Genomic DNA, 26,727 nt, shown 5'->3' with positions numbered 1-26,727 from the left:
GAATCATCTTGTATACACAATACCATATTTTATTATAATTTTTACGAATGTTTATTCTCCGATAAAAAATGACTTATTTTTACAACAATATTGGGAAATACTAAAGCAACGAAACACAAATAAATTAATTAACTATTCAATTTTTAAATAAAGAGCGTTTAATAATTATATAATGGCCTGTCTAAAAATTACATCCTTTTTCTACGTTTCGGACGTCAATCGAAACATTCAATAAACGTCAATTTGGAATAAGCATCACTTGTGAGTTTCCCACACAGACTTAAAAACATTATGTATATAGTAGGGCTTCAAATGAACCTCCGGATTATGCGAAACCTTACGTCGTTTTCTCCACTAAATCAATTTCCACGTGACATCAAAGACTCCAGTAAATATTAGTGTACAATTATTCTCGATTAGTCGGAAGTCGAGTACCTACGGGATGTTTATCGTCGTCACACACAATCGGTTGTTTTTCGGAGTATAACCGGGTATACCGCTGTCAATTATGTAACCGAGGTTTGCGTATATTACTTTAATATGCCGTGCAACATATACCACGTATCGACGAATAAAACTTCAGTTAGAAACTGACACACGAATGTTGTATGATTACTGACATTATAATTTTAATATGTACTGAAAATAATTCCCGTGTACAATAATATTACATTACCGTATAAAATACACGCCCACACACACATTACACTATTATTGTAGTTATTATTATTATTACTATTATTATTTCCGATAAAAATCAATCCATTTCATGTGTTTTTTTTTTTGTTTTTTGTTTTTGTTTTATACAGGCCGACATCACGTGCAGCAGTACGAAACAGTCCGTCGGCGTAATATTTACGCGTACGAATTTTGTCACGCTCAAGTACGTGACAGATTCGTGGGGCACGCGTGTCAACGGTTTTAGATTAATTATAACCGCCTTCAAAGATCCTTGTAAGTATTTTTTTTTTTTAGAGTGAGAGGGCGAGAGAGAGAGAGAGAGAGAGTGAGAGAACGAGTGAGGGAAGGTGAGGGAGGGAGAGGGCGAGAGAGATTTTGAGCCCCTTGCACCCACGCTCCTCCACCCACTCCCCCCACATCGCCATCACACAACGCCACACTTCTCCCTCGTGTCCACCACTCGACGACCCACCCCTGAGCCGGAACCCTGTATACATAAGTGTATAAAATACCGATATCAAGCTCTGTCTCGTCGAAATTTTAGTCACGGCGTTATTTGTCACGCACACAGCACACACACGCACATAATATATATATTATATACTATATGTTATTTGTATATTGTATGATACACGTATTAATATATTATGTATATTATATATTATTTGTATTTTGTATAATATATTATGTATATTACAAAATATCAAATTCATATGCCCACTCGCTAATGACGAGATATACCATCGACACAGCCACCACCAGCACACCACCACTGTAATACTTAAATTCGAAAACCGTCGCCGCCGCCGTCGTCGTCGTCGTAGTGGTCGTCGAAGATAATTCTGTGTCTAATAAAATAATAGGCTTCGCATAATTATAGTATACATTCGACAACGCATCAAATCACGCTTCTACCACTATTTTTTTCGTTGCACCGTGTGTATTCGAAATTCACAGATATATTAATACAACGTATCATAGTGTCATGATAATAAATAAATTTTAAATATCAGAACAAAACGTTATAATATTTTCGGTTCGAGTAATATTCATTCAATTTTTTTTACTAGGGGGAATCCCCGGCAACATAGGCCATTGGTTGAGGGTAATGTCATAATGTCCTTTTATTATCTTGTTCACATATAATATATATATATATATATATTATGCACTTTTTTCGTCGTCCAAATATACAATTTTACCACAGTTTGAATTCCGATTAAAAAAAAAAAAATAATAATAAATCAAACGTTATGAAAACCGAAAAGGTCAATAATAAAATCACAACAGACTGAGCACTAATGGCATACGCTGCGGGACACCTAAATCAATATATTATTATTGTAATATTTTTTATGCGCATTACCGAAAGTTCGATAAATCCACGTTAAAAAAACGTGTTTTTTCTTCTGTTGTTCCAGTCCACAATTGCAGGGAGTTCAAATGTCAAACGATGTCGCAATGCATCTCCAACGACCTGGTGTGCGACAACATCAACCACTGTCCCGACGGTACGGACGAAGCGACGACGCCAACTTGTCAAGGTACGGCGAACGGTTAGATTTTGCAACTTTGCATTCAGGCTAGCTGTATGTAGGGTATAATATTGTTAAACTTGACGACAGAATATAATAATATATTGAAATACACGTGCGCCGGAACGGGGATTGGGGGGGGGGGAGGGCGTTTCATTCGTATTTTAACAATATTACAACAATAAAACCATTGCGGTTTATTATATTTTAACTTTTCATTTTTTTTTTCATATTTTTCCGTCGCGACAGACGATTCAATTATTATAATATTATATTATAGTCTGTGGTACCCACTCATTACACACATATATACACATAATAATATAATATGATGAAGCATTATGATATTATTATTTAATGTGCGTGTACACATTTTCAGACTCAGAGCGGAGAGAGTTATTCAAAATGATAATAATTAATAATATTTTATGTAGCTTACCATTTCATTTTTTCGGTCATTTTAAATCTGCTCAGTATAATATTATCATTATTATTACAAATAATATAATACCTCGGTGTAGGTATCTAATAATTTACTACTTACAACGACAAAATAATGAGGTTGAAAAAAAAACGGCCATGGTTTTAACTAAATCTTGATAACATTTTTGTAACCAAAGCTCCTTTCGGAATTTCTTTTCAAATGAGATTGATTGCTTTCATAAAAAGTGGCCCGCCCAATGATAGTCGGGTATCCGATACTGTTGTTTTATTTTTTTTTTCATTTATCTAAAATGCCATTTAATATTATTGTTTGAAAATGATATATCTATGCACTGTAACAGTACAAAAAAAACCAACTGCAATTAAACATCCTCTGAGAAATTTGCTCTTAATTGGGATCGTTGAATATTCCAGTTGAGTCCCATATTTTACGCTATTCGAGGTTTCAATTCAATATAATTATAATTGAATCCCTCTTTAAGCTCGTCATTATATTACGACCATAACAGGACATTATTTAAATACAAAATAACAATGTATTTCCGTCCACATTTTTCAGACTCTTGGTTTTTTTATTTTGGCATTGTTTCTTGATGTGTATCAGTATATCAAAAACCTTATTTTTCGGATTTCATTAAACATCAGCTTCTAAAACTAAACAGTTTTCTGTCACGCTAATTTTTAAACAAGTGAAGCGATCACTTAAGTAACCGATATTATATTAATATCATTACCGAGAATTCTGCGGTGCCATTGAAACACACTGTATTATTATAATGACCCCCGAAACGTCTTAGTTTCGTGTAAAATGAAAAAATCGATCGATTTGACTACTGCAGAACATTATATTGTTATTTTTATTATCATCATCGACACCCGCACGGTACCACGGTTGTGGCACTTTTCGTTAAACCTCTCACGGCCGGCCGCCGAATATTTTCCAATAATATCCATCGTTTGCCCTCTAAGGCTCTCAAAGAATACCTATGCTCGCAGGTCCTTCCTAAAATAATAATTAATACGTTCCCGGGGGACAGTAACCTTAATTTCACGACACGCCTCGTACGATTTATCATATCGTGCCACAATTTAACATTCTATTATAATTATACCGTTGCGTTGATCGTGCAAAGTCTTTATCGAATATTTTATCGTTTCGTCCACAGGTGCTTCGTCCTTAACGCTGTTGGGCATTAACATCACCATACTCGTGGTCGCCTCACTCGTCGTAGTCTCCATACTGGGCGTGTGTGTCATTGTGTTGACCGTTTACTGCATATGTTACCGGACGTCGAACGGTACGATCCCGACTTCCAGGCACAACGCCGCATTACACGACACGTCAAATCATTTTCAAAGTAAGTCCTTTTATAGTAGAATAGTTTTGTTTTTTTTTCAGTATCACTAGTAGATTGAATTTATTTTTTTGAGATATAGTAATATTATTGAATTGTGCGTCAATGGCGAACGCATTCAAACAAAACCTACTGACGAGAGTATAAATAATAATAAGAAGGTATAAACTATGTTAAGGCGATTCGTTTTCCGAAGCGCCATTAGGTTGAATGATTGGGCTTCTTATACTAAAAGATGCGCAAAATTAATTTGAAAAAAATCGGCAATCATGTCCTCTAGTTACTAGAGTCTAGTGAACATTACGAAAAAAATAAGGTTCTGAGCAAAGCTTAAAGTATCGAAATATCTCTACAATTTAGACTAACTAGTATATTAAGTAACATACAATTTAGTATTGTAATTTTACGGTTATTGTCAATAATACTTATACTTTACATTTTAATATACAATTTAACTTACATGAGTGATACTACTATTCCTCTGAGCTTTAAACAGTATTTTAGACTTTTAGACAACAACGTTACAAAGTTTTTTCAAATGTTTTTATAAAAATTTAAATAAAAGAACTTATTTTAAATGTGTAAATCTCATGTTTTAAAACAACATAAAACCTGAAAGCCCTGAAAAGTACAAACACATACTTATAAGACCATAATACTAAAAAAATATCCTAAAAATGCATAAAACAAAAAAAAGACGGAAATACCTGAACACTAAAATAAAATTTGGTTTATTATATTCTAAAGAATGAATTTCATCTATTGCTTCGTGAAAACTGATACAAAATATTAAATACATGTAGAATCTGAATTCTAATCATTACCTTAGTCTAAAGATAAAATTATTATATTATGAGTATTAAAAAGAAATTCATTATGCTGAAAAATATCAGTTTTATTTGTAACTTTTTCGGAGTTTTATATACTCTTGCATTTAGTTACATACAGAATAAGTTGACCCTTATTAGTTATTTTATCCTTTTGTAATGCATTTATTTACTACGACTTTTAGAATTTTTAAGTATACTTTAAGGCTGTATTTTTTTATTACTTATATTTTATATACTACTTAAGGAGCTTCTAATACAAACTATATTTTTATGCTATAACATTTTTCAACATTCGACAAGAAAACGACATTTTTGAAAAGTTGATGTATCTCAATCCAAAATTCATACCAGTAATTTCAATGTAATTATCTGCTGAAGTTAAATTTTTCTAATTTATGAAACTTACTGTAGTCAATCAATATTAATTATTATTATTTAAATATCATCACAGTCTCCATATATTTAAATCTATTTTATAATTAAGCAACTAGTATCCCTGGTTCATACAATTCAATAATTCAGGAACTATTCTTTCTTAAGTTTTCTTAATCTAAATGTCGACATATATTGTATTATAAGATGGTATATCATCATCACTTAAAAACATAAGCTTAATGGGTGATTCAAATTTAAAAAAAAAAATAAGTTTTTTAAGTCATTGCATTATGTGAGTATACACTATTTGTTAAATATGAAACACAATAATAATACAAACGATAATAATAATAAGAATAATAGCTGCGATTTGCGTGTTTTACGATAATAATGATATTTTTTATCGCCCTACGTTACACTTAAGACTAAACAGATACTAAATATCGCTTTTAAAATATTTTTTGACGGGTATTTCTTAACAGTTTAAAAGGTAAAAAGCTTCCCTGAAATTGTATTCAAAAATGCCAGGCATTATTTAGGTTTCAACACATTTATTAATATTTAAAAATATTGCAATTTATTTACTTTTTTTTTTTTTAATGTAAGAAACTTTAAAAATCTTACAATATTTATGTTTTTCCGTCAGATTTAATGTTTAAAACGTGTGTTCAGAAAACAAATTCAAAAATTGTGATGGCATTTATTACGACCAAATGTTGAGTAATTTATTTTGTCACAATTCAAACGTTCGGCTTACCATTCAGGCTGAGTTTGCATTACGTGTCATACTACCGTGAGCCGTTAGTAATATTTTAACAATACAATCAAGTTAGGATTTTTCTGTATAAAACTATGCTAACAATGGTCAATGGTATGCAATAAAATTAATTGCATAATAATAATATTACGTAATATAATAATATTCCCTCTTCATAACTTTCTTTAGGTAAGTGCAATAATAACAATTTTTTTGTTTTTAGTAGGTACATTATTGGTCACTATACCCAAACTTTTGATAAATAACTATTTTATATTATTAAAATAAATGATATTTTGTTAACATTAAAAAATAAATTATTTTAGTCATTGGATAAAAGTTTATATCTTTTTACTTAAATATAAAATAGGTACTATTAAAAATTAATTATTGATAAAATAAATAATATTTACTAAGTTCAAATTTATTTATTAAAAACGCTAAAATAAATTATCATTGACAGTGTTCATTAGAGCTCAACTGCGTTACATTAGTATGGAGCTTATATTACGTATTTACGTGTAACGTAATATTATTACTAAATTATAAAAAAAAAAAAACAATTACGAACTTAATTATATTTTTTGAAATTCAAAGGAGATATTTTCTTTGGATAAATCATAATATGAAACACTTTTCATACTATAGTAAAATAAAATTACATCTAGCTTAAGCTTATTAAGCTCGGAGTTAAAAGCTAATTTTCTTCACAATAGACCATTGTTTAACATTTTATTATACCTATATACTTGTCAGATATAATCAGGTACATGTGCACCCATGTGGGGAGTGCTGAAACCAAAAAAATAAAATTTTTTTTATGTGATTTATAAAATACATAAATAGTATTTGAATTTGTTCAATCCAAATTAGTATTAAGTTAGACTAATATTTTCATCACATAATAATTAGAATAATCTGGGTTGATTAATTAAATTAATGATAGTATAGTGTGATTATAACTATTTTAATAAATAAAAAACCATCTATAAGTTATATAAGTAGATATTTAACAAAAAACAATTTCAAATAAATTGGCGTACCAAGATTGCCTACTTATAACGCCGTGTGGTGATTGTTGTTTTAAAAAAAAATATTATATCGTTATTATACCTATAATGATCAATGGAAAAACAGACCTAATAGTATTACAAACAGTGTCTCATGTAAATTTTCTTCAAGTCTATTGTTATGCAATAATGTATTTAACTATTTACGGGACTATTGACTTTTTAATTTTGAGCGGAAGTGTACGAGATTTGGGTTAAACAAGTTTACTATATAAATATGTCAAAAGTTACTTTTAAGATGTGTTGACTAATTAACTTAGCAAGTTACTTTTACCACAATATAACCTAAATTTACCAAGTTATTATTCATAAAAGTTTGTATTATTATAATACGTAACATAATGTTTTCTGTTCTAATTGAAAAAAAAACAGTTATTTTTATCTTGATTTACTTAGAAACGGAACAATTTTTCTTAAAATAATATTAACATAATAATAAACTATGATATTTTGCTCAAATTTAACATTTTTCCTCCTCTTCAAGCTCAAATATTTGTTGGAAATTTGTTTATTTATTTTTATAAATATTTTAAAATTCACAAAAAAAATGAGTTGTGAAGGGCCATAGATTTCATTAAAAAATAAATATCAATAAAATCCATCAAAATTCTTTTGATTTCAATCTTGTCTTTATATTGTATGATGGGTCAATTTACTCTAATTTTTAACATTAAAACATATATTTTGAACATAACATGTGCTATGTCGTACGTCTGATAAACAGATTCAACTCATTATAGGCGTCCCTTTTTATAGAGATTTAATTAAATTTGCATAATAGGAAAAAACTATAACCTTAAAGTTTTAATCGATAGCTGAGTTTTAGTTGATTGCCGATTAATATTAAAATTAACCCATAGTTAATCTTGTACTTTAAACTCCTTGTATTTTCTGTACCGACATTTTAATCAGGTTTTTGATTTCAAAAAAAAATACAAAATATCAACCTTCGTATTTACTCTACTAATCATATATAATATTAAATGGACAAGGGAAAGAACAGCACATCTTAGCATAGAGGCACCTGCGTATGCATGGATGCTTGGTAATTGGCATGAATGTATTTAATTTTGCCCGTCTAACATGATTCGCCAGACTGGAATTGGTTTTTAACGTTGTTTTGAGGGATAAAGGTAAAATACGTACAAAATAGTATTGGATAGGTAACGTAAAAGTAAATCTCAGCTACCGTCATCGTTTAGACACAGACACATTAATACCGTCGTCTTTTCACACACGAACGAGAGAGAGAGATAGAGTGTGTGTGTATGTGTGTGTGTGTGTGTGTGTGTCACTTGTCTGCGTAAACCTTTACGTTTGTTTCTTTTACACCGCAAGTCGTTATTCCACCACCCATGTCGTCTTTTTAATCGGTTCTTTAAACTTCCGGTCGTCCGTGCGTATCCACCACCGCCGTCACATTGACGGTTTTATTTACGAGGGATCCTCCAAAGTATATATAGGTACATGTATATATTAAAGCAAACACGAGTGTATACGTATACATGTGCGATCCAGGGATTCTGATGAAAACGCTAGGAAGTCGGGATTTGTGCCGAAGGAAACGCAGTCACGCAAAACCGGAAAGGCATACTGATACAAACCTAAATACACACATTATTGACCCAATAATAATGGGGACATGTTTTGTGTATGTGACACGTGGCTGTAACAACGAATATAATGCGTTATAAATCAATATTACTGAGGCCGGACTAAGATTATTAGGCAACCCTAGGCTATAGGAGTGTTAGGGAAACTTTTTTTGAGGTTGACATTAAAATGCTTTTAAGTTCAACCACAAAAACAATCTCTTACGGTTATAAATAGGTAGTATAATTAGTGAAGAAAAAAAGGCATTTTTAATAATTGATGTACCCATTGAGTTATATACTAACCATACCTAACCTAACCTTTTTATGAGGCAACAAATAAAGTATGCTTAGATCTGGCTGTGATTTACATTTCATCAAAACCATAATATTTTATTTGTAACTCTTGAAACCAAAAAAAACATCGCTAAAATACAATCTACAAACGTTATGGAGATATATTATTTTAACTCTCCGTGCATAAATTTTCGAAATAAAATACCTTCAAAAGTGGTCGCTCAAGTCCGTACCGTCCCAGGAATGCGCCTTATATAAGTTTACGCCATTGTGAGTACGCTGCTGGTACATAACAATATATCCTCAGATAACATTATATTTATGTGTGGATAGCGTACCTATACATTATACCGAATATACCGAACGGGTACCTGCTGTATATTATTATCTATAACCGCGATGTTGCATAATATTTGCGCTTGAATAAACACGCAGCCGGTGGTCGTGTCAGCATTGCCACCTGTTTGTCTATAATATATTATTATTATATAGTAATACTATTATCATATTATATTATATAATATACATACATAATAATATACGCTAGTTTATACTAATTTAGATCGCTATTCGAAAAGTCCCCCTCGTCTCCAAACACAGCGGCGGCGTTGAAAATTAAACCCTCTACTACCCTGTAATATAATAATAATAATAATAATAATAATGCAAGTAATCATGTGATATGCTCGTACCCGTAAAATAATCGGGCGTATGCGATCGGCGGTTATGATGAAGCTCTACTGAAACTGTCCGCTGCACCACACCAAGGGATTTCCCTGCGGACGCCCACCCCCCCTCCAACGCCATTTACAATCCTGCAGAAATGTGTGGCCGCATCCTATCGTAAACCAACCCCTAACCCCGTCCCTCTCTCGTAACCACCAGACTACCAGGTATATGGGCGCGGGTTCCCGGCCAAAGGATTTCCTGATAGTGTTACCAAGTATGACAACTGTATGTAGTTGAAACTGTCTGTACTTACGCCCGACCGTCTGTCGTTCATGATGACGTGTCGATGATGGTAGGTTCGTGAGTGATAGAAATTCAATATAATATTATAATATTATTGAAAAAAACTAATATTGCATTAAAAATTGCATTTAATACCATTGTACCATAGTACCAGCGCAGTGGTATTTAGTAGATTCTCTTAAAATAGGCTCGACCGTAGTGTGCAGACAACGAACCGGGGCGAAAAGGACCAAGGAAAAAAAAACAATTTTTAAAAATTAAAATTAAAATACTAATTGACTATGAAAATTAAAAATTGCATATATTTGTAATTATAGTGTAAAGTGATCCACTTATTATGTGCACATTTAAAAAATTAAAAATATGAAATGAATCACTCAAATAAAATCATAAAAGTATGAAAGGTCTATGGGAATTTCCAGTAATAAACAGTTATTTTATATATTTTACCAATAATACCCATTAGTAACATTTCATGATAAAGTATGAAAGGTCACTTATAAGGTCACTATGAACGTTACATAGGGTCATAGGGAATTTCCAGTACTAAAGTTACATATTTTACTTTAGTACGGCACAATCGAAAAATTTAAGTCTAATCATTATTTTTGTGTGGGTAAGCATTTCCATTGAATAAAGTGTTCATTTTTTAGCAGTATAACTTGAATGGGAAATCATCTCACGAATAAAGAGTGCGTATGAAAATAAATACAAAATATTTCTTAAAATATTTTTAACGGAAACGACACAATATTTTAAAGACTAATTTTGAAATATGAAACTGTGAGAGACTAAAAATACGTCTTAGTAAGAAGTACTAAGCCGGGATTGAAAACATTTCAAATATTTTTTTCGCTCCCGCTTATTGTCACGAGAGAAGATTTACCTGCACCTGACACCGGAAAATACGTGATAGGCAGTAAGAGTAGTAATAATAATAATAATAATAATAATATTATTATGCCGACCGTCTCTCGCCATAATAACATGATATACAGTATTAATGTCTGCATCGAATTGCCATTATTAACCGATGACGGCGACGTCCATCGTCTGACCGTTCACTATAATATAACACCGTTGTTGCCGTATACAGTTCGATTCAAGTATACTATTATGCTAACGAATCCCCGAAGACCCCGAGGGTCGAACGACTTATTTCCGGTGTCACGGGTGACACCACTTTCCGGTCGAGAACAATGCGCACGCCTTTAGGTATACACTTAAAATGCCTTTACCGCCTTACCCCTACGCCATCCCACTTGATATTTTCACATGCGCGCATGCACCGTGTGTACAATAAAGGATGTTCCTGTTGCGTGGCCAACAGTCGCAAAGGAATTATAGTGCTTATAGAAAAACGGGTAGTTTCTGTCATAGTTGCACTTATTTTACCACGTACACCCTCCTGAAGATAACAATTTTTGCCAGATTTTATGACTGGCTCGTTCTTACGGTATCGTTGAGTTTTGTCAAGAGAGACTACAAAAAAATTACATAGTATGTCGATCACCACTACCTTAAGCACTCCAGTTTAAATCTAGTAGTGTAATTTTAATTTGTCAAAAAAAAAAAAATAATAATCATAATATAGGTGTCAACAATATATTATATTTACCGTTTTATTATAATACTCGAATGTATCTGGTTTATATATATTTTTTTTTTTTATTCTGATACATTAAAAACTTTAACATATTTCAAAAATCTTATTAATCTGCAGCGTACAAGGCATTCATTAAATCCTGCACTAAAAGCAATTAATATTAAAACGTACGGTTAATAATTTTGCTCGAAAAGTGTACAAGTTTCACTGTTGAAACTACCGTACAGAATAAGTGTTAATAAATTCATATTATGCCATTATAACCACTAAATTTCTGTGTGAAACTTTACTTTCAAAATGTTTAAATCAATATTCGAATAAGAAAGAACCTATTTTTAAAAATCTATTAAATTAAAGCGCTTTAAATTTTTCTATACAAAAACAAAGAGTAAATTACGTTAGTATCTATTTTTGGTTAGCAATAATAAGTTACGTGACATTTAAGAATTTGCAACATGACATGATAATATAAAAAAGTGAGGCTATACAAACAAATTCCATCGTATGTATGATACCCGTTACCTTAAGCACTTCATTAAAAAGCTAGTATATTGACGTGGTACAGTTATTATGATTTTTTAATAAAGAATAATATAGGTATTAAATCACCACATGGGGTGCCGCCAATGCGTGACATTCGCTTCCCGTCAATTAAATCTCATCAAATGTACTTATTACATAACCTGTAAATACAGATTGAAACGTAATAAATTTTGTTTAAAAAAAAAAAAAGTTATATCACTAATTTACAGACCATCAATAATGACTGTACTTAGTATTATACATTTCTGATTCCAAAAATATGCTTAAGACTGAATACATTCAAAACTAAGACATTTATCTAAGATCGAAGAAATTATCCTTCACTTGGGCCAATTCATTGTAAACATACGTTTTAAACGTACAAGTTTTGATACTGAACCTTTTGCAAAATGATATGTTGTTAACAAATTCCTAATACTCCATTATAACTCCTAAACGTCCATGTGAAACTTTACATTTAAAATGTTTAAATGAATTTGCAAAAAAGAATGAAATTTTGTTTATAACTTATAAGGCTTTCAATATAACATGAAATCAAAAAAAAATTTAAGTGTACATTATTAATGATTTATTGTGTAGACGCCCGTAAAATAGATTTATGTAACACAAATGTGTGTACGATAAAGGCGCATAATTTTAACATTATATTTCTGTTAGTGTGCTTATATTCAATTATAATGTTATGCAAGTAATAAAATAATAATAATAGATAACGATGGAGTTTGCAATCTAACTTCGGACTTCTCTGATATAATACTAATCATAATACCTATTGTGTATCGTAGCATTGTAAAATTTTCAACTTATGATTTTTTGAATGAAAGCCAAACAATAATATTATTATTTGTTGATAATTTCAGTGATTGGCGTAAATGGAATTGGACGGTCGGGAAACTGGCAGCACCCTGCGGGCCAACAGCTAGGGTACAGCTCGGCACGGGTCCGTCTCTACTGCCAGGCAAAGTGAAATATACTGGCTCTGACAGGTAAAAAAAATTAAGTATAAAGTTTTTACAACCAGAAAAAAAATAAACGCTCAATGAATACCTTTCCTACTATCTCAACATTTAGCGTAGGTACCTATCTGTACATTATAATATAATAATATTATTAGTATGTACTTCCCTTGTCAGTGTCGAAACCAGGGAATGTTTCTAGGTACTACCTCGCTTTGTCCCCTTTTTATTTCGTTCTTCAAATATCTATATTAAATTTAAAAAAAAAATCATAATATTACTATCATAGAACTTTGTATTAGTGGTATTATTTGGTAATATTATTATTTTACCTACAGTGATCAAATATACACATATTATGTTTGCATGTTTGCATAATAGAGCATATTATTTTGATATATTCTGTAAAAACGAATTTTAGTAACATCAAAGTTAGCACTAGATCCTGTTTATACTGCTTATAGTGACTTCGATAATTATAATTATATAATAACATTATTAGTCAATTTATTATCCACAAGTTACATTAAAAAATTTCAGATTCTGCAGTAATTAAACTATTTTCCAGATATTATCCCGAGTTTTGGCTGTTTAAACTTACTCACTTACTTATTGTAATTCAGAAAATATTAAACTAAGACTACGTTTATCCTATAATTAAGTTCTCAGTAAAATGTTACAATCTGTATGTATAAAGTTAATAAATTATTGTTGTGACTTTCTCATTTCAAAATTTGGTCTCTACTCTAACGTCGATATTATTACAAATATCAAACACTTTGATTGTTTTTCACTATTCTAAGACGTATTTTATTATTTTATTTAAATTTAACCCTACAAATCACTGATACGTCGATATATTTTCTAGTAATCGTAAAAGCGTAGTAAGCTTAAACAAATATTATATAATATAATATAATATTACCATAGGTAAAAAAGTGTATAATAAATTCGCACCCACCTACAAGTCTGAATCCCATACATTAATATATAAGTGAATAGGCGCCTATAGAAAGTTATTTTCATTTGAATTATTACCTACCTATAGGTACTACCACCGATAACCAAATGTATACAGGGACATATCTTGTAATGCTTGCTGTATTGTTCGGTATTATACTTTTATGCCAAGAGGTATTTATGGTCGTGAGAAATAAAAAAAAAAAGAGAAAAGAGCAGAAAATCCATTACTTAGGATTTGCAGTAGCCCGAGCTTAACTCGTACAAAGATCGACCGCCGCCGCGAGAATATATTACGCGAAAGGTAGTCAAACAACTACTCGTCTCGTCCCGCCACGACGGCCTTCCGTTAATTAATAAAGTTCGTCGTTAATTTATTTATTGGCCATCGGAAACTTTCGACCCGGTGACATTCGCGCGTGGTCCGCTCAGGGAAGAAAATAATAATAATAATAATAATAATAATAATACGGCCTTTGACGTGTAGGACGACGTTCAAACGGCCAGTCGGGCACGTGCGTATATTGTTCGAAAACGGTGACAATGTTTCGTTGCACGAACTCGATTAAACGACGACCACCGTAGAAACACACAATCCAGTTATCGCCAAAAACTTTCGGCTCGACCGCAACGGCTTTTTGTACCTTTGCGTTAAACACGACGTTTACAATATGATACATTGTCCTCGACCCGCACCGTATATTATATTGTATATTTGGGTTAACGTATTATTATAATATAATGGTATTGACTCAAATGCGTAAACCTGCAACTTTTTACCGACCGACGTCTTTCAGAGATGGCAAGAGAAAAAAAATATGACGACGCACATAAATCTGACACGTCTTTGAATGGTTTGTCGATATTAGATTGTTGTGACTTATTTTTAAAGCAAATCACTTTACACGATTTCATATAGGTAATTGAGTTAAAGAATTAATTATGTCTGTATTATCGGTTAGTGAGACATAAATTGACTAATATTAATTATTAATAATAATAATTATTTATTGAAAATTTAAAAAAAAAACGGTTGTTGTTAAAAACTCAAAGAAAAAAGTGTTGGCTTAAAAAGTCCACAGACAGGTTAGATTAAACCAATAACATTAAACTATTATGTAACTTTTTTCAGTATTTCTAACATTTTCAAAAATCTCTATGACATCTAATTCTCACTATACATAGGTATATAGGTTACAACATTTTAAAATTTTAATTTTGTACCCATCTCTATATTATATCGTTTCGATATTTGAATATTTCTAATGACTATATATTGAAGTGGGGGCTAAATTGTTTAGCCTATATATGCAATATGCATATTAATGTTCCCATACAACTTAATTGAGTCATTTGATTTTTCATTAGAGAGAAGTAAGAGTAGATAGGTAACAAAATGTTGTATCAATGTAATTTATCACTAGAAATATTTTTCATTAATTGTTTTTACAATTATTATGATTAAACAATTTTAGTTAATACACACGGATGATTTACCTGAATCACGAACTGTGTGTCTTTTGACTAATGCTTTTTTGTATTTTGATACAGAGAAATTGTAGACATGTCCCCTAATTAGTTCACCATAATATATTTATATATAATCGTCTCATGCTCTTATCACACAAAAAATGGTCATGATTTAACTGCGATATTTTGTCATACCTATGCACTGTAAAATATTTTTTACTAAAAATTGTTTTTGGTTTATCAGTGTGACTTTCTGAGTGTGTGTAGATTAAAAATAACGTCCGCAATGTTCGTAAATATGACAATATCGCATAGGGTAAGTATATAGCACGACCCAACGACCCAGTAGTCGCAGCTAAAGGTTTATGCAACGCATGGATACCTGCTCAAAATGTTTATGCCCGATGAATTGGGTGAATGAAAAAAATGGCGTGGAATCGATATATACCACAATGTGGTTCAAATTTTAAATCCAAAACTACAATAAAAATATCAATATAACAATAAACGAAGTTTTTCCGATCAGAAATAAATACTTAATAATGAAAGTGAAAGCCTACGGAAAGTCTTGGCAAAAAGCCGAGAGGCATAAGGCCAAGAGTTCTACAAAAGCCAATGAAAAATACACCATAATATTTACAAAGAACAAAAACTTTACTTCCGCCAAAAATCGAAATTACCTACATAAGACATAAATCTTTATAAATTTAATGGTCAAATATTGTACTGTAGTTATTGGTTGCTATATATTGATTATAATATAATAGTGGCTTTCAGTGGTTATAATAGGTATTCAACAAAAATGCAAAGATTGTTTTAAAAATATATTCGAATTCGTATATTATAAGAACTGTTTATACTATAATAAACGTACAACGGTAATATCTTGTACAATATCTGATTGATGTCGTACAACGTATATAATAATTTTTGCATTAGTTAAATTAAAGAGCACAGGTGCTTTTCAATTAATAACTTTTACTAGAAGTAAGAAATTTTATAGGTTCCTTCTTTGGTACTCGCAAACGTAAGATTATAAATTAAAATCAAATATACTTCATGTGCATATAACATATTCAGAACTTTTTCGATTGGTCCATTATTTATTTATTTTATGTGAAGGGTGTTTATTACGTTTTGATTTAATTTTTCAATCGTTCGATTTTTTGATTTTCAACTTAATATTAATTGTATTTCATTCAACAGCCGTAATCATTGTGCGAATAATAATAACAACCACAATAAGGTAGACAGTTAAGATTAAAATTAAATTAATTATATATTATTTCAAATTGAAAAACGATGATATTTAATTTATAAACGTATGCTATTAACTTTTATATTTTAATTTTAAAACGAAACTGTGCACATTTAAATTAATGATGTATACAATTATACAAAACATTATATTTTATTACACCTCGGCTTTCTAATTAAAGAATTTGTTATAAATAGCATAAGTTCATAAATTAGTTCTCCTCTTTCAATTTCATAGGAAATAATTAATGATATTACGGTTTAAATCATAGCTATCCTCAGAATCGGAAATACAATTAAGATTTTATACTTACTCTTTAGTATCTGTAATACGAGAAAAATAGAGAAAAAAGAACACGAAAATAGAGATGGGTAGTAGGTACATTTAAGTACATTAGTATTCGTTATATTTAATTCCAACAATTATTAATGTATAGCGAAGACAAGATATTTATCCAAATAAACTCAATGTTTTTCTAAATTTCATCATAACGTATACAAAGTTTACATTTATTTCTTTTTTAAAAACTATCTATTTCTTATAATCACATTTTTTGAAAATTCTTTAACTTTAAAGCTCTTATCATATTGTTTATTTAAGAATCTCTGTATTCGCATTATGAATTGATGAACCTGTCAGGTGTATGTTACTGAAATATGCATGAGCAATAATACATTAATACCATTATCGTGTTGATAATTTGAAACACAAAAACATTGTCAACAAACATCGTGTCAATGTCCATTGTTCATCTAACAGCCTGAATAATTTATAAATATTACAATAAGTTCTTCTCGCATTGCGCACACACAACAAGGCTCATATACCATAGGATTATCAAGTCCTAAGTGAAAACATTTATACACCAAACATAATGGATAATATTTTACAATAAGAAAAATGAAACAATAAAGTGTGAAAGTTGGCAACCGATCTGTTGTACTGTTTTAAGTAATGAGTGATCAGTGATCAGTCGTCATTGAGGAGTAAGTCATTGTGATGTATGTGCTTAATTTCGAATTGAATAATATTTAATAAACAATTTGATGCGAAAAAACGATTTTGAGAGAAGACAGCTTATATTTATAATCCTAAGTATATTTAATGACATATTTCTATTTCTATTGAAATAATTTGTTCTCCTTTATCATTTATTTATTTACTTTTAGTAATAAGGTAGGTTGAATTCATTTTTTCTGAAAACATTGGATTTGAAAATTGCATTGTGTGTACGAAATATTATAAAATACGTTAAAAGTTTCAAGTTCCCTCTCAAATAATATTTTTAAATTTTAACCAAATTATACATTCATCTGTTTTTGTCTGTAATGCGCATGCATACATTTTAAGAAAAATAAAAATAACCATCCCTAACTTAGTCCACTTTTACTTAGATAATGACCCGGTCCATCTCCCTAACACCACTGGCCAGCTCACCTCTGGTCTGTGCTATAACGAATTATTCATGATTAAGCATGTCGTTGCTGGACATGGACTTTATTCAAGTTGACGGTTATTGACTTCGTCAAAGGTCATGGGGACTTTCAAATGCCTTTATGTGCATTATTGAGATTACTACATGAAGTGCAAAATACATCTATAAATACTTCAAATGTATTGATGACCGTGCGAGACCACATAATATTATTTAACGATGTTGCTCGTGCAATCGCGTACGAGAGCTAGATTGTCGTGTAAACAAACTCATGAACTAATTAGAGCACAGACTAATTAGGTATTATTTATTTTAAATAATAAATCCAAATATACATTATAAGACAATAATTCACGACAACGGAACGCCTGTGAATATAACGCTAACTGATTAGGATTAGGACCACAAATCTAGGAGTTGACATAGACTTGATCTTCTGTATGATGACTGGACGAAAACTCTCATATCAAGTCCTGAAAGTTGGGATTCTGTAGGGACTGGATCTCAGTCAATCGTATATTGTACGCTGGTATCCAGTGGCGTGTTTCGAGGATCTTCGTGATTGTACAGTAGAATTATTGTACACAGAAGTCTTTCGTATTGAGAACCCGAAAAGCTGATTATATACCTCAACAATACCAATTTAAACACTAATATATGTACACATATTATTTTATGCTTTATACAATAACAAAATACACATACATATATGGCTCATATATACTAAAATAATCATGTACCTATAGGAAAACAGCACTACGTATACACGCCCAAATGTTAAAGCTTATCGATTTTGAGACTAGACTAATATATGCGTGTGTAATAATTTATTAAAAGGCTACGCATGATTAGTGCGTACATATGCGAGGGCACTATATTATGTATATTGTATACATATTTAATACGGTTTAAACCCGAAATTATATATTATGTTTTACTATATTTACCAAAAATTAAAAAAAAAAATAATGTTTGGAACGAGTAAAAATATTTTACCCAAACAAATGAAGACGTATATTTACCTATAATTTTATACCTTCGAGTTCACTACATAGTGATGATAATTTTATGCAAAGACGATTATATATTGTGTAGAACGCTATAATATTTAAGCTTCGTAATTTGAAAGTAGGGATGTTAATATTATTTGTAACGCTATGCGTTGTTTCACACATTAAAAATTAGTTTAATAATTGAATTTGATTTCTATATAATTTGTAATTAATTATGCGCCTAATTACCTATATTAAATTTTTTTCACAATTTCTTAGACAAATGATTCGTATATTAAATATATTTATTGTATTATATTTTAACTTTGTCAATTTGTGTGCATTAAAATAAAATAATACAAAATAACAAATCTATATTTAATTATTAACCATACTTTTAGGGCTAACCCTGATATCTATTTAAATTTGACGTTTTTTTACAGGCTAATTACTGATTTGTTGATGTGGCGCAAAAAAAAAAATAACATATTTAATTAAAAAAAACTCCTCTGATAATTATTTGTCGTTTAAATAGTTCGAATACATTTTGAATTTAGTTCATTGGAGACACAAAAATTACTGTGGTACTTAAATTGTGAAAATTAAATGTGAAATCTTTGAAAATATTAATACGATAATTATCGAAATCGATTTCGCAAAAAATACTTTCCAAGCATGTATTTTTTTTTAGGTACTTAAAAATGATTTAATTAACTAACTATAGAACTATCTACTTATTACCTATCATTTGATTTAAAAATAAATTGCTCAAAAGAACCAATCATTTGTCCAAAATGGTTAAAGGATTATGATTTGAAACATTAGTATCATATTTCTAAAGTCTACGATAAAAATGGCTGATATCATAAAAAGAGACCTCACCGCTGTAGAACAATAACATTACAATTATTCTACGGTGACCGTCGACGCGGTTAATACGCGTATTAGCTGTGTAAATCTGTATAATTCCTTTTGTAATAGTTTAGGGTAAAATCTCAGTAAAGCTGTAATATAATACTATAGTACTAGAACACTACAATAATGCACTACAAACTGCATTGTAGCCTTGACGTTCTTCTCCTATGAGAACGTTGTGCAGAATTAGGATTAAAAAAATCTGAAGATGATTATTAGATATAGTCAATTTAAAAAAAAATGTGAGTGTTTTTTAAATTTGTTTCATAATTTTGTAATTATTTAGGTACATACACGTAACTATATTGCATTGTACACGTTTTCTTCGTAATAAAATTGTGAAACAATTAAAATGAAGGATTGGAATATTTTAAAAAACGAAACAATTTCGATTAGTGTACAATCAGTATTACGCGATCCACATAAATAAATTTCCATCACGACCGATGGAAGAATATAAATATTTACTCTAAAATCATGCTATAATAATAATAATAATATTGTTGTTTGTGTTCGCCGTATGTAGGTAATATTATAGTACGATGATGCGATAAACGTGTTTTGACGAACGGAAAAAATTAACACGGAAAGTTCGCACTTCTCGGATACCCAAACATTATTATATTATAATACTTATAATAGGTAGGAGCCGGTGGGTACACCGTCTATACACCGCCGCCGATCGAAGGTCCTATTAGTTGGGGATTTGTTTTCTAATTAAATATCCCCCGTATCCCGCTCGAACAAGATACAGTATCATCATAATAATAATATATATATATAGATACCTACTATACATATTATTATTATACATTATTATAATATACCTACGCGGTGTTTCCTCTGTGCACTTTGTCGGCGGCACCGCACCCAATTATAATGTGCATTAATCATATTAAACGGTTTTTCGCCAGGGGAAAATTCGTATTAGTACTAGATCATCCCAGCAGTAAGCACAATATATTTCACGTCTGTTATTACCCTCCTGCCTGACGGCCAGGGGTTGTAAATAAAGGGCACCGAAAGGATTTTTCGAAAAGATCCACAACCCGTCGCGTACACCGGCGTACGGTACAGGTACACATAGTATTTTTATTCGGCTGCATCCGAATTGGTTCCCTTCCCCCACAGTGGTTTACAACAAAAAGTTCTAATAAAAATAAAAATGTATAACACTTTAGAAAAGAGCGAAATCCGATCTAGTACTTAATATTATTTTAACATATTTTCTAACAAGTACAATTGAAATAGATTAATAATTATTTAGATAAAAACTGTAATAAAATCGTTGTTACAAATGTTTACCTAGATAGAATATTGTTATTATATTATTTATTATTATTTTTTTTACTATTTACAATGACCGTTTAAAAATATGCTAAACATAATACTTATAAAAAAAAATTTAATTAAAAAAAAAAATGATATTTATGACAAAATCCACAATTTTCCACTTCTTCCCGGAAACCAATTAGGAAATACCTTTCGTAAAATATCAGGAACCAATTTGGAAGTCTGGAAACCAATTCGGATACACCGTTCAATTCGACCAGTGGCATACACAACAATGGAAGGGGTTATACATAAAAAAAATATATATATGTACATGTACATAATAACATATCAAAATATTTTTTTAACTGTATTAATTTTTATACAATTTTTATACATATAGTAAAAATTGTACCAAGGGGGGTTGAGGGTTGGACACCACCGCCCCTGTGTTCGCCACTGGATTTGGTCTTTCATTTCTACAGGTATATTATATTATATTATAATGCCGTTGAGATTGAACAATAATTGAGGTACAGCTACTATATAATATTCGTATTCGTGTTTAGGTCGTACCGTCTTAAAGACCGCGAACTATTCAGATACAGTAAATATATATATTATTTCAAAAGGGATAATGAGTCGCGGGTTTCTTAATGACAAATGGTCTGATAGGTACTAATATTACGAACAAAAAAAAAACCTACCTTTCGGAAGCACCGTAATTGTTTAAGGGTCTAGCGTGATGCTTCCGCCGGAACTATATAATAATATCAGTATAGGAATAGGTATTATTAAAGTTGCTTTGCACCACCGTTCCTTCGAAATGGCGCATAATTGTTATTATTATATATATATTTCGATGTACGTTTTTTTTCGGTCACAACAAAAGCATGTATTATCCTTTTTTCCTGAGTTGGTATATTATCTAATATACTTATACATACCAACCGGCAAAAAGACGCATATAAATGTAGACGCATTATAAATATTGACTGAGGACATCATAAATTACAGAGACGCGACCTGAATTTAAACAAACCTGTCGCAAAAATAAGCTCAATTTTGGATACAACAATGAATTCGTACGGGAACCCATGTTTTCAAAAAATACGATCGGCGCGTGATGCTTGTAATACGCCAATCTGTCGTTAATTATTAATTATATGCCATTTGTTTAAAGGCATCGGATCCGATACGATTCTAGTACGAAAACATGTCTTACTGGAAAAACACTCAAGCCATGTAAGATCGTCAGATTTTCGTTTTTTTTTTTTTGTTTGATAGAACAGGACATTTAGGAGGTCAGATCAAAGCCTGATTTTTAAAATTATGCGTTAGATAAAATATGTATTTTAAAGATATACAGTATTTCTTATTTTTCAAATGTATTTTTTAGCACTATTTAAAGTAAAATGAAAATCCGGGTTTTGATTCAGACCTTCAATAAGTTCTTATCATTTAAATAAAATAACTATGATCAAAGTTTGTCATATCAATGAGGTGTGAGAGTTTTTTCTGTGAAGTCATCAATGTTGATATAATACATCATAATCTCCCCCCCCCCCCTAAATATGTATCAAGCAGTAAATCAGTAGAAAATTATATTCTGATTGAGGTAACAACTGAAATGCAAAATACAATTAGAATTTCCGAAAATTAGAAAAATCGGCTCCGACATCCTCAAAACGTATAAGAGGATGTTAATTTGTCTGTAGTAGGTTAAGTAACCTCGATAAGTTTTAACTTCAAACTACCTACCCAAAAACATCCAACGAGTGACTGTTTTTGTTTTTTTTTTTTAATTTGTTCTACAATAATATTGCAAGTAGTGAATTAGGTTAAGTAGTCAGGAGTAAAATTTTAAGATAAGAAACAATCTATCAATGACATTTGTGACCGGTAATGACTGCAGTTTAGTATTTATTATTATTAATCACTACAGCATTTTTTGGAACGCCAACGAAATATAACAGTTACTCGATCGTATAATTCGAATCGTTTTATTTAAAATAAAATACAATGCTGGTTATTGTCGTAAGTCATAACTCATATTATAGTCATTGGTACTTGTAATATATTATATTTTGTTTACTTGCAATCTACATACAGTAGTAAAACAAACACGCAAATAACTCATTTTTATATATGTTTACCTTTTGTTTTGTTTCAGCGATATTTCCTCAGCTCATAAAGAGGAATGGTTCGTGTAGGTAAGTGTACAACATGCAATTTCAGATTTCCATCAACTTCGTTGTTTATAAGTTATATCAATTGACAATAACTTAAACATCGTTGAATAGCAATAGGTTTAGTGCCTGTTATTATAAGGCTGCGCAATGTCGATGTCTTAATACACGTGCAATAGACAATAGTTTCAATTTTTTAATTTAAATACAATTTCAGATTTTTGTAGTAAAAATAAAATGTATAAATAATAATAACAAAACGAAATAATTGCTACATCGAGTAAATTACATTTGAAATAATTTGCGTATGGGCAATCGTTGTTATTGTTGCACAATTTAAAAATTAAAAATACTCATTGGTATTATTATAAGTAAGTATCATACATATATCGTCCATCCACGAGAATCTTCCAATACTATATTTTACATTTATAAGCTCCGAGTCACTCCTTTTTTTCACACAAAATAATGGTTTTCTATTTACTCGATAAACAAACTATTAAATGTTAAATTATGCATGAGCTTATAAAATACGCACACGATGCAACACGGCGGAGCTATTGTTATTATTATTATTATTATTTTTTTTTTTTTATACGTCGTAAAGTGTATTCTACCATTTCAATTTTCCATAAATTTAAAACAATATTTCATTGATACGGTTTTTATTTCACTGTACGATACCGCCGGGCCGGCTTCATAATATTATTTTTCTTTATGCGCCCCGCAGCAGTGTCATGGTGCACGATATAATTTTACATTCACGAGCATATAATAATACTGTTCAGACAAATCTCTGGTGGATCGCAAAACCAATAATTCGATTGCCTGCGCCTTTAGACAATAAAATATATCGTCTTTGTCAATAGATATACGCACTTGTAATTCCATTTTAAATTAGGTGCCGATATTATCGTAATGTGCAGTGCATGTTTTATTATTAACCGTATCCGGACAACCATATTTATAACGTCGTCGATAGAAACGAAAACCTTCAACTGCCGATAAATTATTATTTCAAATGCATCATACCGTCGTATTTATGATAAGATTTTGGATATTTGTGGCTCTTAAATCAATTTCGCTTAAACCAAACTTTGACTACAATTAATAAATATATAATTTCATTAGAACCGTAAGATAGTGGTTTTTATTGCCGTCGGTTTCGTTATCATTTCAGTCGTTATTAGGTATAGATTGGCACGGCAGCGGCGGCGGCGGAGCTTTTAATATGTGTAGCCAAAAATAATCACTGTGTTTCGTCATTTGATTTTTAAAATGAAAAATGTATCTTAATTTTTCAAACATTGCTTTACAATATCGCTCACCTCGAATTAACTTTATAAATTTGGGGCTCCCAAAGTTAAGGTTAGTGGCCACCCCTGTACTATAGTATCTGGTGGGTTCTATATATTCACTTGTTGTATAGATCTGATAGGTACTAGACAAAAATATACTGTCGTGTTACACGGTCATAACAATAATAATCCTATTACGAGTGTATATCCTGCTCGGTTAAGCGTTACTCGACTTTTCTATACTTTCAATACTACACTATAATATTAGCAGCATTCAGGGATTGAATGTACACAAAAGGGATGATAATATAATATTCTAAGAAATAATTCACACAGCAATTCTCGAGACTCGGGCCCGTATGTATTGCAGACACATATTATATTATTGTATTATGTACATTCAATAACCCCGCCGTATTATATTATTATGCTCAAAGCTCCAAATGCAAATTATTATTCACGATAATATTCTAATACATTTCGAGAAAACAAACGGTCGTCGAAAAATTATAATATTAATACGCTTCGCCCGGCCTCGGTAATAGCAGCAGTAATAATGTGCAAGGGCATCGCACGGACCTTATCATCTTTCACAGATGAGCCGTTTCGGGGGGTAGTTTTAATTTTAAACCTCCCGGAAAATCGATTCTTAGCTTTAGATAATTTTTGTCACGACACTTCTTTTTATAATAATTAATAACCTACGTAATAAGACCGAGTGATTTTATACCGACGGCGATATCATATATCGTAAGTTCTCTTTAAATCGATCGTTTATACGTTCAAAAGTATTATATTGGTAAATATGTACATGCACCTATACTGTATGATAATTTTTTTTTATAAAAATAAGATACACGAAAAATAAAGACAATAATAATAACGCTCCACCAAATATATAAAATCGAATTTTGAAATCGTTATTTGTTTGGTAAATTATATCAGCTGTTGGATATAGAAATGACGTTTTATTTTATTTTTTTTTACTTGATTTACAAGTTGATCCAAGTCCATTTCCAAAAGATGTTTCGATTAATTTGTGGAGTACACGGAGACGTGGTGAATTTAAACTAACTAAAAATTAAATCCAACACCGATAGAAAATCAAATTGACCGACAACAACGTGATTGAGAGTCTGAAATATCGTCTGTAAATAAAACCGACTATTGATCAATTCAATGCGATACTATGATACAACGTCATATTATTATCACCGACTAAGCTATTTATTTTTTATTTTATCGAAACCCTGAAGGAATGGGCGATTTAAATAAAGTATGCTGGAAAACGATGAGTTCTAATGAACTTTATCGATGATGATCATAAAATCATCGTATAGTTGTCGATTTTCTATAATGTCGTATATATTGTGTCGTAGAATAAGAACACTTGGTGTTATGTTTGATTAAAAATATTGTTTAACTAATCTTGTTTTAACCATGTTTTCACAGGGATGGCCTAATCCGTAGCCCAGCAGGGTGTTACCGGTAGTACCTCGCCAGGCCGGCAAATGCAGCATTCGGATTGCTGCACTTTCCTATAAACTTTTTTTTTGCCTATAATATTTATGTTAAAAAAAAATATACTTCATCAGTTTTTATATACTTTTATTTCCATTTCTTTTCTAAAAAATAAAAATAATCATCATATTAAAATTTAAAAAAAAAATATATATATTATCATAATTAATACATTATCATAATCTTTTAGAAAAAATACATAAATTGAGTGGAAATAATTCTAAAAACTCCCTAATAAATCTGTGACTACAAGAAACTATTAACTGTCATATTCATTATTATTAACAATAATATAATGTTAAAACCAAAACGTTTAGGAACCTTTGATTTATTATTCCTTCTCTTAGCCAAGTACCTTTTGTACTATAACAATATACCTATTAAACCTAATAATATACCTAATA

General features: G+C 30.6%; 1 protein-coding gene across 1 annotated transcript; it reads left to right on the top strand.

Moving 5' to 3' along the window:
* Positions 1 to 809: 809 nt before the first annotated feature.
* Positions 810 to 26,442, top strand: LOC111040449 (the record flags this gene model as incomplete). The annotated part of the gene is made up of 6 exons (XM_022324371.1): positions 810 to 954; positions 2,103 to 2,225; positions 3,827 to 4,018; positions 12,918 to 13,043; positions 23,489 to 23,528; positions 26,255 to 26,442. Coding segments are annotated over 4 exons (567 nt in total), but the record flags the coding sequence as incomplete, so codon positions are not given.
* Between the last annotated feature and the right edge of the window lie 285 nt (positions 26,443 to 26,727).

This window comes from Myzus persicae, unplaced genomic scaffold (genome assembly GCF_001856785.1).
Source record: "Myzus persicae strain clone G006 unplaced genomic scaffold, MPER_G0061.0, whole genome shotgun sequence".
NCBI lineage: Eukaryota > Metazoa > Arthropoda > Insecta > Hemiptera > Aphididae > Myzus > Myzus persicae.
The sequence above is the reverse complement of the archived record's forward strand: the minus strand, read 5'-3'. Positions and strand labels throughout refer to the sequence as shown.